This window comes from Molossus molossus, unplaced genomic scaffold, assembly GCF_014108415.1.
Source record: "Molossus molossus isolate mMolMol1 unplaced genomic scaffold, mMolMol1.p scaffold_m16_p_2, whole genome shotgun sequence".
Taxonomy (NCBI): Eukaryota; Metazoa; Chordata; class Mammalia; order Chiroptera; family Molossidae; genus Molossus; species Molossus molossus.
Genome location: NW_023425355.1, coordinates 65,390,874 through 65,407,964, shown reverse-complemented (window position 1 = coordinate 65,407,964; position 17,091 = coordinate 65,390,874). Strand labels below are relative to the sequence as shown.

At 36.7% G+C, this 17,091-nt stretch overlaps 1 protein-coding gene across 3 annotated transcripts in view; it reads right to left on the bottom strand.

The window, feature by feature from the left end:
* STK26 (serine/threonine kinase 26) overlaps positions 1-17,091 on the bottom strand; it is a 97,286-nt gene that overhangs the window by 27,259 nt on the left and 52,936 nt on the right. For 2 of the 3 annotated variants that reach the window (XM_036271217.1, XM_036271218.1), the window contains exon 3: positions 13,572-13,802. The exons of the other annotated variant lie outside the window; for it this stretch is intronic. In XM_036271217.1, the coding sequence (XP_036127110.1) occupies positions 13,572-13,802 (231 nt within the window). The remainder of the gene's footprint in view (positions 1-13,571; positions 13,803-17,091) is intronic. 3 annotated transcript variants of the gene reach the window in all.

The following is a 17,091-nucleotide window of genomic DNA, read 5'->3' as shown; positions in this document are numbered from 1 at the left end:
AATTCAGAATGCTTCCCATTCACCTGAACTATGAAAGAAGAATCTTGTAAAACATGTTTATCTGTTTTTACAGTTCTGCATGAATGAAAGCATCTGTTTTTCAAGTTAAAAACCGTGTGTGTGAGCCCTGGCCACTTTGGCTTAGTGGTTGAGCATCGGCCTGAGGACCAGAGAGTCCCGGGTTTGGTTCCTGCTAAGGGAACTTGCCACAAAAAAAGAGAAACAAAAAGTGTATGTGCCCTGGCCAGTTTCCTCAGTGGTTAGAGCATCAGTCTGTGGTCCGGAGAGACCCGGGTTCAGTTCCCGCTAAGGGCATGTACCTCAGTTGCAGTTTGTCCCCGGCCCTGGTTGGGTCACGTGGGTGGCAACCACTCGATGTGTCCCTTTCACGTCGATGTTTCTCTCTCTCTCTCCCTCCCACTCTATCTGAACAAAATATTGAAAAAATGTTCTCGGGTGAGGATAAAAAACAAACAAACAAGCAAAAAAAATGTGTGTGTGTGTGTGTGTGTTTGGTACCAATTCAAAACAGAACCTTACCAACTTCTGTTCTTCACCAAGAAGTATTCATGGGAAATTTAAAATGTGATTAAAGTTATGACTAATTAACTTCTAGATCTGAAAAGAAACCTTCCTCCTAGCAAGCAAGTTTTTTTTTTTTTTTTTTTTTTTTTTAGAGGAACTAGGACTCTTCTGACGCACAGAACCAGAACTACCCAATAGTTTTCCTGTCTGCTTCCTTCTGTTTAACGCTTACAGAAAAAAGTTTCACTGGAGGATGGCCATAGGTCTGGACATTCAGAAGATTGTTAGGCAGGCATGAGTGCTGAAGCAAGGCCTGAGTGGGCATAGGTATAAATGGCGAGCTGGTGGGGTTCCTCCCTGCTCAAGGAAGCTTTACCACTAGAGGCTCATCTTGCCACTTCCTTGGCCATAGCAGGTCTCAATAAAATACCAATCATAAGCAAAACAAAATAAAAAAAAAAAAGATTCTAAGTTTTTATTCTTTTGGAGAAATTAAAACTTCTACCTTTGATTTTTGGTAAAATATATTTGTGTTGGAGCACACAAATAAGTATGTTTGGTTTGCTTTTAAATAATTTAAAAAGCCAAGATGATATCTTTATACTGGTTTACAAATTCTAAAAGAGCCAAGTGACTGGAAACCATAACCATACATCCAGCACATTTATGCATTGGAAGTCCCTGAAGAAAAACTCTACTTCTCCACTTATAAAATGACCCACACATTTTAACAATGGGTTAGAGGATAAGTTTATTTTTTTTTATTTTTTTATTTTTTAATCCTCACCCGAGGATATTTTTCCATTTTTTGTACAGATAGAGTGGGAGGGAGAGAGAGAGAGAGAGAGAGAGAAACATCTACATGAAGGGACACATCGAGTGACTGCCACCGCCACGACCAACCAGGGCCGGGGACAAACTGCAACCGAAGTACATGCCCTTAGCGGGAACCGAACCCGGGTCTCTCCGGACCGCAGGCCGACGCTCTAACCGCTGAGCCAAACTGGCCAGGGTGAGAGGATAAGTTTAAAGACGTGCATTAATATAATTGGTCAGCTAAGGGTTAGGAAGCAGCTCCTTGTTCCAAAATTCAAATTGCCTAAAAAGAAAAGTACTATCGAATTGTACTATTTACTGAGGAGAAGTAGAAGTCTAGTGTAAACAAATTACTGGTGTCTAGAGTATCAACTCTGGAACCCCATGAGGCCTTTGAACCCCACTGTTTGCTGCTAAAGCAGACACGTGGCCAAAGAGGTGAGGAAAGCTGCTGTAGAACTGTGAATTCATTTGTTCATAGAAAATAGATTTAAAATACCAATTATTTATATTTGAGAGATCATTATTATATATCAAGTACATGTTGAACAAAGTGAGCTGGTTTATAAATTCAATAGTCAATCATGACATTGGCCAGATAAACCAGCATGTATAGGTAAAATAAGCCAGTCACCAAAGAACAAATGTTGTAAGATTTAGCTTATATGAGGAAACTAAAGGTAGTAAAATTCAGAGAGAAGAAATTAGAATGGTGGTTAACAAAAAATTATGGTGAAGAATGAGCATTTATTGTTTAATGTGTACAGTTTCAGTTGAGGAAGATTAAAAAGTCCTGGAGATGGATGGTGGTGATAGCTGTACAACAAACTGAATGTACTTATAGCCACAGAAATGTATCGTTAAAATAGTTAAAATGGCCTGGCTGGTGTGGCTCTGTGGCTTGAGTGCTATCCCATGGACTAAGAGGTCCAGGTTCAATTCCCGGTTGGGGCACATGCCCAGGTTGCAGGCTTGATCCTCAGTAGGGGATGTGCAGGAGGCAGCTGATTGATGTTTCTATGTCACATTGATGTTTCTATCTCTCTCTTCCTTCCTCTCTCTCTCTAAAAAAAAATCAATAAAATATATTAAAAACAATAAAATGGTTAAAGTGATAAATTCTATGATGTATATTTTACCACAATAAAAAAAGTAGAATGTAGCATAGCTCTAGTGGTCTGGTTCATTTGGTTGCAACATTGTCCCATACACTACACTAAAGTGTTCTGGGTTCAATTCCCAGTTGGGGTACATACCTAGTCTGCGGGTTCAATCCCTGCTTGGGACATGCAGGTGGCAACCAATTGATGTTTCTCTCTAACACTGTTTTTCTCTCTCTCTCTTTCTTACTTTAAAAATCAATGAACGTGTCCTCAGGAGAGGATTAAAAAAAATAGAATGTAAAATTTTATAGGACTGCAAGTGACAGTAGAGATCACCTTGCCAGATACTTTACCACCTCTGAATCATTTTTCTTTCAGTCTAGAATGCCTTGTCTATACCTGACCTTTGCTTTGTCTATACCCGACCTTTACATCCCAACTTCCATCAAAATCATACTCAGGCCCGGCCAGTGTGGCTCACTGGTTGAGTGTCGACCCAGGCACTAAGACGTCACCAGTTTGATTCCCAGTCAGAGCACATGCCCAGGTTGTGGGCTTGATCCCCAGTGAGAGGCATGCAGGAGGTGGCCAATCAATGTTCTCTCTCATCGATGTTTATATATCTCTCTCTCTCTCACTTTCTCACTCTCTCAAATCAATAAAGAAAAAATATTTTAAAAAATCATACTCAGGACTTAGTTCAAATGCCACTCTCCAGTTTTAGGGTTATTGCACTTGATGTATCCACAGATAAGTGGATAATATGAGGCAAGTTAGATATACCTATCTGGGGCTAAGGAGAAAGGCTGGAACCAGCGACATGAATTTAGAAGTTGTCAGAATAAAGTGGATGAGACGGACCAGAGGAAATATGCAGAATGAGGGGAATACGCATAAGTAAGTGTCTGTTGAATTGAATCTAATATGGGGCTTCTTAGAGGTGTGTTATATGAAGTTTAAAGACATTCTTATTTTGAGGAAAAAAAGAAACATTGTAAGAAGAAAATTTTCCCATCTTCAATTTCCTTCATATTTTATAAGAAAAAACTCATGGACATGCACGACAGTGTGGTGATTGCTGGAGTGAAGAGGTGTGGGGGGGTGGGGGGAGGTAAAGAAGGGTATATGGGGGATAAATGGTGATGGAAGGAGACTTGACTTGGGGTGGTGAACACACAATACAATGTACAGATGGTGTACTGTGGAATTGTGCACTTGAAACCTGTACATCTTTATTAACAAGTGGTACCCCAATAAATTAAATAAAAATGAAGTGAACAAAAAAAAGAAAACACATATTATTTTAAAATTAAAGAATATTCCAGAAATATTCACCAAATGCTGGAAGTATGCACACACAAAAGTCTCAGGAAAAATGAGAAGGTCACAAAATTGTACAGACTCTATTCTGAAATATTTTACTTAAATCATTCAATTCTTTTTTTATTTTATTTTATAAATATCAGTGGTGGTAGTAAGTGGAGGGGGGCATATTTCCTTAACATAAACAGAAATCTAATGGCATTTTTCAACAGCAAATAAAGGCACGATTCAAATTCTATTTAATGCCTGAGTGCACTTAATTTTAATATTTACACTGAACTAGAAAAATATTTTAAAATTATAATATGTTCTTCCAATATTATAAGATCAGAAAGGAAGGATTTGCTTATTTTACTATACTTTATAAAAACTAACTTTGTCTCTCAAGAAAATCTGCAGTGAACTAAAATTAAAGGAAAATACTGTGGTAACACTGATAAGTTTGTCTGGTTTTTACTCTTGTTTTAAAAATGAAGTTATACAGTGAGCTCAGTAAACATGAATACCTAGTACACTTTTCATGTCTCAAAAAAATCATTACAGCCCTGGCCGGTTTGGCCCAGTGCTTAGAGTGTCAGCCCGAGGACTACAGAGTCCTGGATTGGTTCCTGCTAAGGGCACGTGTCTGGGATGTGGTTTGTCCCCGGAGCTGGTCGGGGTTGTGTGAGTAGCGACCTCTCAATGTATCTCTCTCACATCGATGTTTCTTTCTCTCTCTTCCCACCTCTCTTCCTCCTGCTCTATCTGAAAATAAATGCAAAAAGTGTCCTTGGGTGAGGATAAAAAAAAATCGTTACAACTGCATACTGTTTCAAAGAAAATATAATTTTCTCTCGGATACAATAACATGTCCTTTAGCATACAGTGAGGAACTGTTGGTTATGTAAGTGTAAGGATAACCTAAGAAAAGCGCATATCCTACATTACTCAATTGACCTGACTCACAAAATTCCCTATGTCATCTGAAATGGAAGGATAGGTCATGGAAAAAACTTAAGTTGATTGATAATGCCGTTCCCTGATGGTACTTAAAGGATGTAGCCTTGATTTACATTGACTTCATTAAACAGAACCTTGTTATATTTTATATAATTTTACTTTTAAAAAATGCAAGCCCACATAGCCACTCTATGTTTTAATAAAAATGAAAAATAAATATGATGGTAAATTTAAGAAAATACTTTAAATAAAATATATTAAAAGGTTCTAAAATAATAAGATATTTCTTTTTTGTGTATGTGTGTATGTCTATGTATAGTTAATATACACATATTTATTTACTTTAAGGTAAATATATTCAGATACAAATAATATCAACCAGCTGTGAATTTCAATAATTTTATCATGTTCTTTAAAGCAGTCTTTTACATCTTGTACATTAATTAATGATGGGTAAAGGAAATAAAAATAATTCTGTTTAATTCTTTAAGAAGACATCTTAGATAATGGCTCTGAATCACTAACTGGTGTGAGAACATAATACAGTCAAGATTTGGAAAAAAAACTACTAGTTTTATTTACTTAAAAATTAAGTATTTACTGGGTAACTGGTACATATATACTATGAGGGAAAATTGTTTTTAAGATGAAATCTTAGGCATATATAACACAAACAGAGTTACAGTTCATTTTCCATGAGAGTAATATAGAATAGCCCATTTTAAATGCAGTTTATTTAATGTATATTTTTAAGTTATTTTTTATTTTTATTAATTTATTTACTTTTGATACAGATGTTTTTCCTTCTCCTTTGACACCTACCTCCCCTTCCCTCCCCGCCGTGTCCCCAGATTTGTTGTCTATATACATTGGTCATGCATACATGTATATAAGTTCTGTGGTTTATCGCTCCCCCCAAAATCCCTCTTCTGGAGATTGTCAGTCTGTACCCTACTTCCACGTCTTTGGGACTATGCTGTTCTCAAGACTATTATGTTCATTATATTCCACAAATAAGTGAGATCATATGATACTTGTCTTTCTCTGTTTGTCTGGTTTCCCTTAGGATAATACTATCCAGGTCCCTCCATGTCATCTCAAAGAATAAGAGATCTTTCTTTACTACAGCTGCATAGTACTCTATTCTGTATATGTACCACGTCTTTTTTCATTATTTTTTAAATTTTATTTTTGTTACAAATGTTTCTCCTTTTGTACCCCATTGACACCCTCGTCCCTATCCCTGGCTTTGTTGTCTATGTCCATTGATTATGCATACATACATATAAGTTCTGTGGTTTATCTTTTCCCTCCCCCTATCACCCCCTCTTCTGAGGGATGTCAATCTGTACCCTACTTCTATGTTCCTCAGACTGTTATGTTCATTATACTCCACAAATAAGTGAGATCATGTGGTATTTCTTTTTCAGCTTGACTTGTTTCGCTTAGGATAATACTTTCCAGGTCCCTCCATGTCATCTCAAAGGATAAAAGATCTTTCTTTCTTACAGCTGCATAGCACTCCCTTGTGTATGTATACCACGGCTTTTTTATCCATTCGTCTACTGATGGACACTTGGGCTGTTTCCAGATCTTAGCTATTGTAAATAGTGCTGCTATGAACATGGGGGTAAATATATTCTTTCTGATTGGTGTTTCAGGCTTCTTGGGATATATTCCTAGAAGTGGGACCACTGAGTCAAGAGGAAGTTCAATTTTTAATTTTTTGAGGTAACACCATATTGTTTTCCATAGTGGCTACACCAGTCTGCATTCCCACCAGCAGTGTACTAGAGTCTGCTTTACTCCACACTCTTGCTAATACTTATTGTTTGATGATTTGTTGATGGCGGCCATTCTGACAGGTGTGAGGTGATACCTCATTGTTGTTTTAATTTGCATCTTTCTGATGATTAGTGATGTTGAGCATTTCTTCATATGTCTCTTAGCCATTTGTATGTCCTGTTTGGAGAGGTGTCTATTCAGCTCCTCTGCCCATTTTTTAATTGGGTTGTCTTCCTTTTGTTAAGTTGTATGAGCACTCTATATATTTTGGAAATTAAACCCTTACGTGATGTATCATTGGCAATTATGCTCTCCCATACAGTGAGTTGCCTTTCCATTTTGATGGTTCTTTCTTTTGCTGTGCAGAAGCTTTTGAGTTTAACGTAGTCCCATGTGTTCATTTTTTTCCATTGTTTCCGTTGCCTTAGGTGATATATCATTGAAAATTCTGCTGCGTATGATGTCTGAAATTTTGTTGCCTACATTTTCTTCTAGAATTTCTTTGGATACATGGGTCACATTTAAGTCTCTTATCCATTTTGAGTTTATTTTTGAGTACAGTGTAAGTTGATGGTCTAGTTTCATTTTTTTTGCATGTAGCTGTCCAATTTTCCCAACAACATTTATTAAAGAGTCTATCTTCACACCATTGTATTCTCTTGCCTCCATTGTCAACTATTAATTGAGCATAATGTCTTGGGTCCATTTCTGGGTTCTCTGTTCTGTTCCACTGGTCTATATGCTTGCTCTTGTGCCAGTACCAGGCTGTATTGATTACAGTAGCTTTGTAGTATAACCTGAAATCTGGTAATGTGATCCCATATACTTTGTCCTTTTTTTTTCAAGTTTCCTGTGGCTATTCAGGGTCTTTTTTGGTTCTATATGAACTTTTAAAGGATTTGTTCTAGTTCTGTTAAGTATGTCATTGGTATATTCATAGGGATTGCATTAAATCTATAGATTGCTTTGAGTAATATGGACATTTTAATGATGTAAATTCTTCCAATCCATGAACAAGGTATGTGCTTCTACTTTTTTATATCTTCCCCTGGTTCTTTTTTCAATGCCCTGTAGTTTTCTGCAAATAGGTCCTTTACTGCTTTGGTTAAGTTTATTCCTAAGTATCTTAATGTTTCTGCTGCGATGGTAAATGTGATTGTCTTTTCAGTTGCTTTTTCTGTGAGTTCATCATTGGTGTATAAGAATGCTGTTGATTTCTTGATGTTAATTTTGTATCCTGCTACTTTGGCAAATTCATTTATTAAGTCTAGTAAATTTTTTTTTTTTTAGTTTTCAAAACATTTATTTATGTTTTTTTAATTTTTTATTTATATTTTAATCAATTCATTTATTTTTGTTACAGATGTTTCTCCCCCCTCCCTATTCTCCTCTTCCCCACCCTCACAGCCCTCTAGATTTTCGATGCAGTCTTTCAGGTTTTCTACATATTATTTCATGCCATCTGTGAATAATGACAGTTTCACTTCCTCTTTTCCAATTTGGATCCCTTTTATTTTTTCTTCATGTCTGATTGCTGTGGCTAAGACTTCCAGTACTATGTTAAATAAGAGTGGTGAAAGTGGTTATTCTTGTATTGTTCCTGTTCTTAAGGGAAATGCTTTTATTTTTTGCCCATTGACTATGATGTTGGCTGTAGGTCTTTCATATATGGCCTTCATTATGTCAAGATATGATCCCTCTATTCCCAAATGGCTGTGTGTTTTTATCAGAAATTGGTACTGGATTTTGTCAAATGCTTTTTCAGCATCTATTGATATGATCATATGTTTTTTATCTTTCATTTTGTTTATGTGATGTATCACATTTATTGATTGTGAATATTGTATCAGCCTTGCATCCCTGGGATAAATCCTACTTGGTCATGGTGAATAATTTTTTTGATGTATTGCCAGATTTGAGGAGAATGGGTATTAGTTCTTCCTTGAATGTTCTGTAAAACTCCCTCATGAAGTCGTCAGGGCCTGGGCTAGAGTTTGCTGGGAGACTCTTGACTATATCTTCAATTTCCTTTGTTGTTATTGGTCTGTTCACGTTTTATATCTCCTTCTGGTCCAGTTTTGGGAAACTATGTGTTTCCAGAAATTTGTCAATTTTGCTTTGATTGTAGAATTTGTTGCCGTATAATTTTTCATAACATTTGTTCACTATCCGTTGTATTTCTGTGGTGTCAGTTGTTACCTCTCCTCTTTCATTTCTGATTTTGTGTATTTGGGTTCTCTCTCTTTGTTTCTTGGTGAGTCTAGCTAAGGGTCTATCAATCTTGCTTATCTTTACAGAGAACCAGCTTTTTGTGTCATTGAACTGTTTTTTGGTCTCCATGTCATTTATTTCTGTTCTGATCTTTACTATTTTCTTCCTTCTATTTGCTCTTCGGTTTTCTTTTTGTTTGCTTTCTAGTTCTTTAAGTTGTGAGGTTAGTCTACTAGAAATTTTTCTTGTTTCTTTAGGTAGGCCTGTAGTGCAATGAACTTCCCTCTCAGAACTGCTTTCGCTGCATCCTATAGATTTTGTGTTGTTGTGTGTTCATTTTCATTGGATTCCTGGAAGTTTTAATTTCTTCCTTGATCTCTGGTAACCCATTCATTGTTTAATAAAGTGCTATTTAGCTTCCATGTGTTGAAATGTCTTTGCATGTTCTTGTTGCAATTGATTTCTAGATTCATGTCATTTTGATCTGAGAAGATCCTTGATATGATTTCAATCTTCTTGAACTTGTAGAGATTTAGGTTGTGCACTAGCAGGTGGCATGTCTTTGAGAATGTCCCATGTGCACTTGAGAAGAATGTGAATCTGTAGTTTTGGGGTGTAATGCTCTGTAGATATCAATTAAATGCATTTGATCTAGCGTTTCATTTATGCTCTGTGTTTTGCTTTGACCTGTTTGGCTCAGCAATTAGAGCCTTGGCCTGAGGTCCAGAGAGACCTGGGTTCAGTTCCCGCTAAGGGCACGTACCTCGGTTTCAATTTGTCCCCGGCCTTGGTTAGGGTCGTGTGGGTGTCAACCACTCGATGTGTCCCTTTCATGTCGATGTTTCTTTCTCTCTCTCTCCCTTCCACCCTATCTGAATAAAATATAAAAAAAAAATGTCCTCAGGTGAGAATTAAAAAAATAAAATAGAGTCTGTGTTTCCTTGTTAATTTGTTGTCTAGAAGATCTATCCAGTGATGTCAGTGGGGTGTTGAAGTCCCCTGCTATGATTGTATTGCTGTCGATTTCTCCTTTGAAGTCCTCCAGAAGATTGTTAATATATTTTGGTGCTCCTGTATTGGGTGCATATATGTTTATCAAGGTTATATCTTCCTGTTGGATAGATCCTTTCAATATTATGTAGTGCCTTTTTTGTCTTTAGTTAAGGCCTTCATTTTGAAATGTAATTTATCAGATATGAGTATTGCTACCCCAGCTTTTTTTTTTCCTTTCTGTTTGCTTAGAAGATTTTTTTCCATCCCTTCACTTTTAACCTATGGGTGTCTTTTGTTGTGAGGTGTGTTTCTTGTAAACCACATATATCTGAGTCATGCTTTCTTATCCAGTCAGCTACTCTGTGTCTTTTTATTGGAGCATTCAAACCATTTACATCTAAGGTGATCATTGATATGTACTTATTTATTGCCATTTTTGACTAGTGTGGTTATATTTTTCTTCCTATTTCTTCTACTAATTACAAGCATTCCTTTTAACATTTCTTGCAATGCTAGTTTGGTGCTAATGTATTCCCTTAGCCTTTTTTTTTTTCTCTTGGAAGCTATTTGACCTTCTAATTTGAATGATAGCCTTGCTGGATAGAGTAGTCTTGGATTCAGATCCTTGTTTTTCATCACCTTGATTACTTCATGCTGCTCCATTCTGGCCTGTAGTGTTTCTGTTCAAAAGTCAGCTAACAGTTTTATGCAGGTTCCTTTGTAGGTAACCTGTTGCTCATCTCTTGCTGCCTTTAGGATTCTCTCTTTGTCTTAAATTTTTGACTTTTTAATTATTTTGTGCCTTGGTGTGGGCCTCTTTAGGTTCTTCTTACTTGGGGCTCTCTGTGCTTCTTGAACTTGAATGCCTTCTTCCTTCACCAAGTTAGAAATTTTTTCTGTCACTATTTCTTCAAATATATTATCTAACCCTTGCCCAATTTCTTCCTCTTCGGGGACTCCTATGATGAGAATATTATTACTTTCCAGCTGTCCCACACTTTTCTTAAGCTATCTTCTTGTTAATTGTTTTATCTTTTTTTTTTTTTTTCTGATTGGTTGACTTTTTTTCTACTCTGTCTTCTAATTCACTTATCCGGTCCTCAGCTTCCTCTACTCCGCTGGTTAGTCCTTCCAATGTGTTCTGTATTTCTGCTATATCATTCTTCATTTCCACTTGGTTGATTTTCAATCTTTCTATATCTTTACTCATGATGCTGATGTCCTTACTCATGCTGTTGAGCTTCCTCAAGATCATGGCTCTGAACTCTGCCTCTGATAATTTGCTTAACTGCATTTCATTGATCTCATCTTCGATAGAGTTCTCTTGTTCTTTCACTTGGGATTTGTTTCTTTGTTTCACCATTTTGGCTATCTCCGTGGGTTTTGGGGCCTGCCAAATTCTCCCTGTGGGTGTTGGTGTTCTGCTGTTTGTGGCTCCCTGTACTGGGTTTGGATGAGCCTGGGTGGGCCCACGTTAAACACCACTGTCAAGTCTTACTTTTCTCGGTAGATTTGCAAGCCAATGAAATGTTCAGTTATATTCTAGCTTTTGCCAGTAGACTGGTAGTCTTAGTTACTCTTGGCCTTGGAATGTATCTCTGGTGTTCTGTGTAAGAGGATTTCCAGAGGGGGGTGCAGATGCTGGTTGTTAATGAGCCTCACTTTGCATTTCTTTGCCTCACCTGGAAAACTCTGAATCTCTGATGGGGGGAGGAGCCGCTGCTATTCCCCACAGCTCTGGGAAGGAATAAACTGGCTACTGTTCTTTGTGGCCGCGATTCAGCAAAAACTCTGAATGCTCTCCAAATTCGGGTTGTCCCCACAGAGTTCCAGTCCAGTCTGCCCTCCCTCTGCCAGAGCCCCAGGTGAGTGGCTGTAGCCAAAGGAGTGCTCTGTCCCCACTCTCCATGCTGTGAAGCAGGCTTGGTCTTTTATCCCCGAGGGCGGTCCTCGCAGCTATGACTGGTGCTGTCCGTGAGCTCCCAGCTTGCCACCCTATTGCACCGCTGCAGATCCTACCAGTGTCCCTGGCTATATGGTCCTGTCCTGCTGCTTTTCTGTTGCCTTTTTCCAAAGATTTTTCTTTATTTTAGTTGTAATTCCCATTTGGTCCTGGGAAATTGTCTGTGTAGCTTCCATTCACTCTGCCAACATTTTTACCTCTCTCACTTAATATTTTCAATTAGTTACCAAAAATAGCTTATTTGTTACAGATAACTAAAAACAAGAATGGTCTGGAATTACCAGGAGTCTATCCAGAAAGAATAAACCACAATGAGCAAACAAAACACACACACACACACACGAACAACAAATTCTTGGGGCTGCCTGTAACCAAGTCTGCTATGGGAAATTGGAATGGGACTTAAAACTACTGAGATTGAGTGACCATAGGATTACTAAAAATAATCTGACCACTAAATAAGGTTTCTAGGAAAAAATATAAATGCAAATATGACAAACAATCAAATAATTATGTATATAGTAAAATGGAGTAATGACTCACACTAAGAAGTAAATTGAACAGGAATTGCCAGTAGAAGTACCTTTTCTTAGAAGCCTTTCTTGAAGCTTCACACCACCCCCCGAAAAAGGATAGAAAAGACTACTTGCTTACTTGTGCTCTATTTGTACCTTGTACATACTTAAACACAAAATCTTCACCTTTTAAGTGCAATATGGGATAGTGAGCTCCTTAATGGCAGTAGTAAGTTGTTCATTTTTATATCTAGCAGCTAGAAAAGTGTAAGACACATAGTGGCTATTTGTCTATTTAATGATTCACTCTACTATGCGTTCTTTACACATTCATTTAACTCATGTAATATTAGAATAAATCAAACTTTGTAAAAAGGCAGGAAAATTGATGATGAAGTTCTATATCTATAGATAGATTGTCCTAAGGTTTATTTGTTCAACAGAACATAAAAAGATAGCACTAATTTTGTGCAGGTCAATAGCTTGAGAAGTTATAAACATCCCCCTTTTGGCCTAGAGATATATAAAAAAATAAAACTGAATTACTCTCCCACCCCCTTGTGAGACCTAAAAAGCAAAGATCTAACAAATAGTGCTTTGTTTTGAAAAATTTCTATACTACAAAAAATATTTTAATTTTAACATAATTTAAACTCTAACTTAAGCTAGATTTTTCTATTTGTGTTTTATATTCAATATACACAGACTGAACTTCTAACTCTGGAACCCAAGAAATCGGATTTACTAACCACAGATTTTTCTGTTAGGCAGTAATATCGCCATCTGCTGGAACTTTAGGTGCCTGATTCTAGAAACTAAACATACAACTATTTTTTGGAGGGGGGCACAGAGAGAATAGATATTATTCAATTTAATTCTATTTAAACAAATAGCTATCATGTACTTAAGATGTACCATGCTCTGTATTAAGTGATGTAAAATCCAAGACTGGTTGAGTTAAACTCCCTGCCACAAGGAGCTCACAACCTGGAGGGAGAGAGAGATGTATAAATAATCACCAAACCTCAATGGTATAAGTTAAAGATTCGCATATCCTACCAATTCTGAGGTTGAGACAAACTGGACCATTGAGTATAATGTGTGAAAACATAGGGGGCAAGTTCTTTGCTAACAAAGAATATGTCTCAAGGTCCAGTTGCATTTCTGCTCTTCCATCAATCTAAAAGTTCAGATGTGGAGAAGCGGTGCATCTGAGTTCATTGATGATGCAGCTGCTATATCTATACACAATCTATTTGGCACTCTAAATGGAGCTGCTAGATTCTGCCTGGAGGCTAAAGACTGTGAAATCCTAATTTAAGACACTGCCTTTCAAAAAACAGAATTTAAAAAAGAAAAACTTATAATAAAAATACATTATTGTAGCACATACATTACCTTTAAGTACGATCCATAGTATTTTGTTACATATGAGCTGTCACACTGACTCAAAACAGTGATTTCTTGCTGAATGTCTTCAATTTCATCTTCTGCTTCCTCAAGGTCTATGATTTTAATAGCAACCACTTGCTGGGTACGGTTATCAATTCCTTTGAAAACTTCTCCAAAGGAGCCTTTCCCAATGCGTTCTAACTTTGTGAATAGTTCTTCTGGATCAGCTATATAATTCTAAGAGGAGGAAGATAAAGAAAGGAAAGAACACAAATGTTTTTCATCAATTTTTTAAAAATGGGCAATAAATCATAAAGTACATTAACACCTTTTTAAAGCATACAAATTCCTTTGATTCTTCATATGTGCTTTGTTAGAACAACAGTAATCCCAAATCGATAGTTAGTCTGTATTCTACTAGATCACGCACACTCACTGGGTTTAGCTGATCCTGCTACCACAAATAATTTTATGCAGCTAATGCTGTCTCTGATGCCTGCTAAAGGGCTAGACACATTTTAGAATAAAACAGCTGGTTATAGATAGTTTGCACATTAATGCTATAATAGCGATAGTGAGAAAACTCCTAACCTAAGCTATAGAAGGTCAATCATTAAAAATTCTAACATTCCACCAGCAATATATTACCTTTTAATTATACTTTTATCCCTCCAACTTGGACATATCAATCACACCACATACACTTCTAAATTACCATGTAAACAATAGAGAACACAAAAGACCCAAGAATCTATGAGTCTCATTTTTTTCTTTACTTGAGATCTTATCCAAATGAAATGTTCTCATCAATGGCTGAAATGAGATTCTATGCATATATCATAATTGCTAGGTTAACAAAGGTGTAGGCAATATTTAGATTTATAAATTCACTGTCCTTTCCTGGTTCCAGATTATCCTATCTTATCATATACAATTTTTAACTAAAATGTTATGCCCATAAGACAACCTTTACATGCTTACTTGAGCTCAGATTGCTGAATACTGTACATCTAATCAAGTAGAAACACAAGATCTCCAAACATCCCCAAAAGGCACATTATTAATTTGTATTTAAGTGCTTTATTACACTGCACCTAAAACTTTACTCTGAGTTTCTTCAAAATATAGGAGAATGCTATCTAGTTCTGGGGAACTATTTATATTTAATTTTTCAATTGAACCTAGATCATCTTTTCATTTACAATTTTACCCAGTCATCAATTTCAGGAGGTGGTTATAGAGTTAGCATGTTCCCTTATGTCTTCTTTTATTAGATGACATAATTATTAGTTATTGTTTTTTTCTCAACAAGTTCTCTGTACCATCATCACCAAATAGAGTCACTGGTACACCAGTAAATTGCCTAGTTTTGAGTAACTTGAAAACTTATTTATAATTGCCTTAAATTTTTTCATCAACTTTTCTTTTTTCCCTTTTTTCTCATTTTTCATTGTTGAAAGTATTACAGATGTCCCCCCATTTTGCCATTGACCCCCTCTTCCTCGCACCCACCTTACTCCTGCTTTCCGCAAACTAACGTCTGTGTCAATTGGTTGTGCATATGTACATATAAGTTCTTTGGTTTATCTCTTCCCACCCCTCCCACCCCTTATCCCTCTGAGGTTTGTTATCCCTCTATTCCCTACTTCCATGATTCTGGATCTATTTTGGTCGACAACTTATTTTGTTCATGATATTCCATAAATAAGTGAGGTAATGTGCTACTTGTCTTTCTCTGACTGGCTTATTTTGCTTAGTATAATATTCTCCAGATCCTTCCATGTCATCTCAAATGGTAAAAGATCTTTCTTTCTTACATCTGCATAGCATTCCGTTGTGTCAATGTACCACAGCTCTTTTATCCACTCATTTACTGATGGACACTTAGGTTTTATTCCAGATCTTAGCTATTGTAAATAGTGTTTCTATGAACATAGGGGTGCATATATTCTTCCTGATTGGTGTTTCAGGCCTCTAAAATATATTCCTAGGGTGGGATTGTTGGAACAAATGGCAGTTCCATATTTAATTTCTTGAAGAAGCACCAAATTGTTTTCCATAGTGGCTGTACCAGTCTGCATTCCCACCAGCAGTGTATTAGAGTACCCTTTTCTCCACATCCTCGCCAGCACATATCTGCCCAGATGGTGTGGTTCAGTGGTTGAGTGTCGACCCATGCACCAAGGGGTCGCCGGTTTGATTCCTGGTCAGGGTATCTGCCCAAGTTGTGGGCCAAATCCCCAGTGGGAAGCACGCAGGAGGTGGCCAATCAATGTTCTTTCTCATCGATGTTTCTATCTCTTTCTCTCTCCCTTCTACTCTCTCTAAAATCAATAATAAAAAAAGTAAAAAGAAAAAAAAAAAGAATATGATGTTGGCTGTAGTTTTTTCATATATGGCCTTTATTATGTTAAGATATGCTCCCTTTATTCCCACTTTGCTGAGTGTTTTTATCAGAAATGTATGCTGGATTTTGTCAAATGTTTTTTCAATGTCTATCGATATGATCATATGGATTTTATCTTTTATTTTGTTTATGTGGTGTATTACATTTCTTGATTTGCACATATTGTACCAGCCTTGCACCCCTGGGATAACTCCCACTTGGTCATGGTGAATAAATATTTTAATATATTACTAGATCTGATTGCTAATATTTTGTTGAGGATTTTGGCATCTGTGTTCATCAGGGATATGGGCCTGTAGTTTTCTTTCTTTGTAGTGTTTTTATCTGGTTTTAGAATTAGGATTATGCAGGCCTCATAAAAGAGCTTGGGAGTCTCTTTTCCTCTTGAATTTTTTGAAATAGATTGAGGAGAATGGGTGTTAGTTCTTCTTTGAATATTTGGTAAAACTCCCCTGTGAAGCTGTCTGGACCAGGCTTTTGTTTGCTGGCCATTTATTGATCACAGCTTCAATTTGCTTAGTTGTTATTGGACTTTTCAAGTTTTCTGATTCTTCCAAGCTCAGTTTTGGGAGATTGTGTGATTCTAGAAAATTGTCCATTTCGCCAAGCTGTCCAATTTGTTGGCATATAATTGCTCATGGTATTTTCTAACAGTCTTTTTGTATTTCTGTGGTTTCAGTTGTTATTTCTCTTTCATTTCTGATTTTGTTTATTTGGGTCCTCTCTTTCTTTCTTGGTGAGTCTGGCTAAAGGTTGATCATTCTTGTTTATCTTTTCAAAGAACCAGCTCTTTGTTTCATTGACCTTTTGATTTTTTTTTTTTTTTTTTTAGTCTCTATGTCATTTATTTCCACTCTTACCTTTACTATTTCTTTCCTTGCACTTGCTCTGGGTTTTTCTTTTTGTTTACTTTCTAGTTCTTTAAGTTGGAGGATTAGATCATCTATTAGAATTTTTTTCTTGTTTCTTGTAGGCCTATGACGCTGTAAACTTTCCTCTCAGGACTGCTTTTGCGGCATCCCATAGATTTTGTGTTGTAACTTTTCCTTTTGCAACCTGATTAGTTTGCACAGGACCTGATTAATTTATAAACTTCCTGCCCTGGCCAGTTTGGCTCAA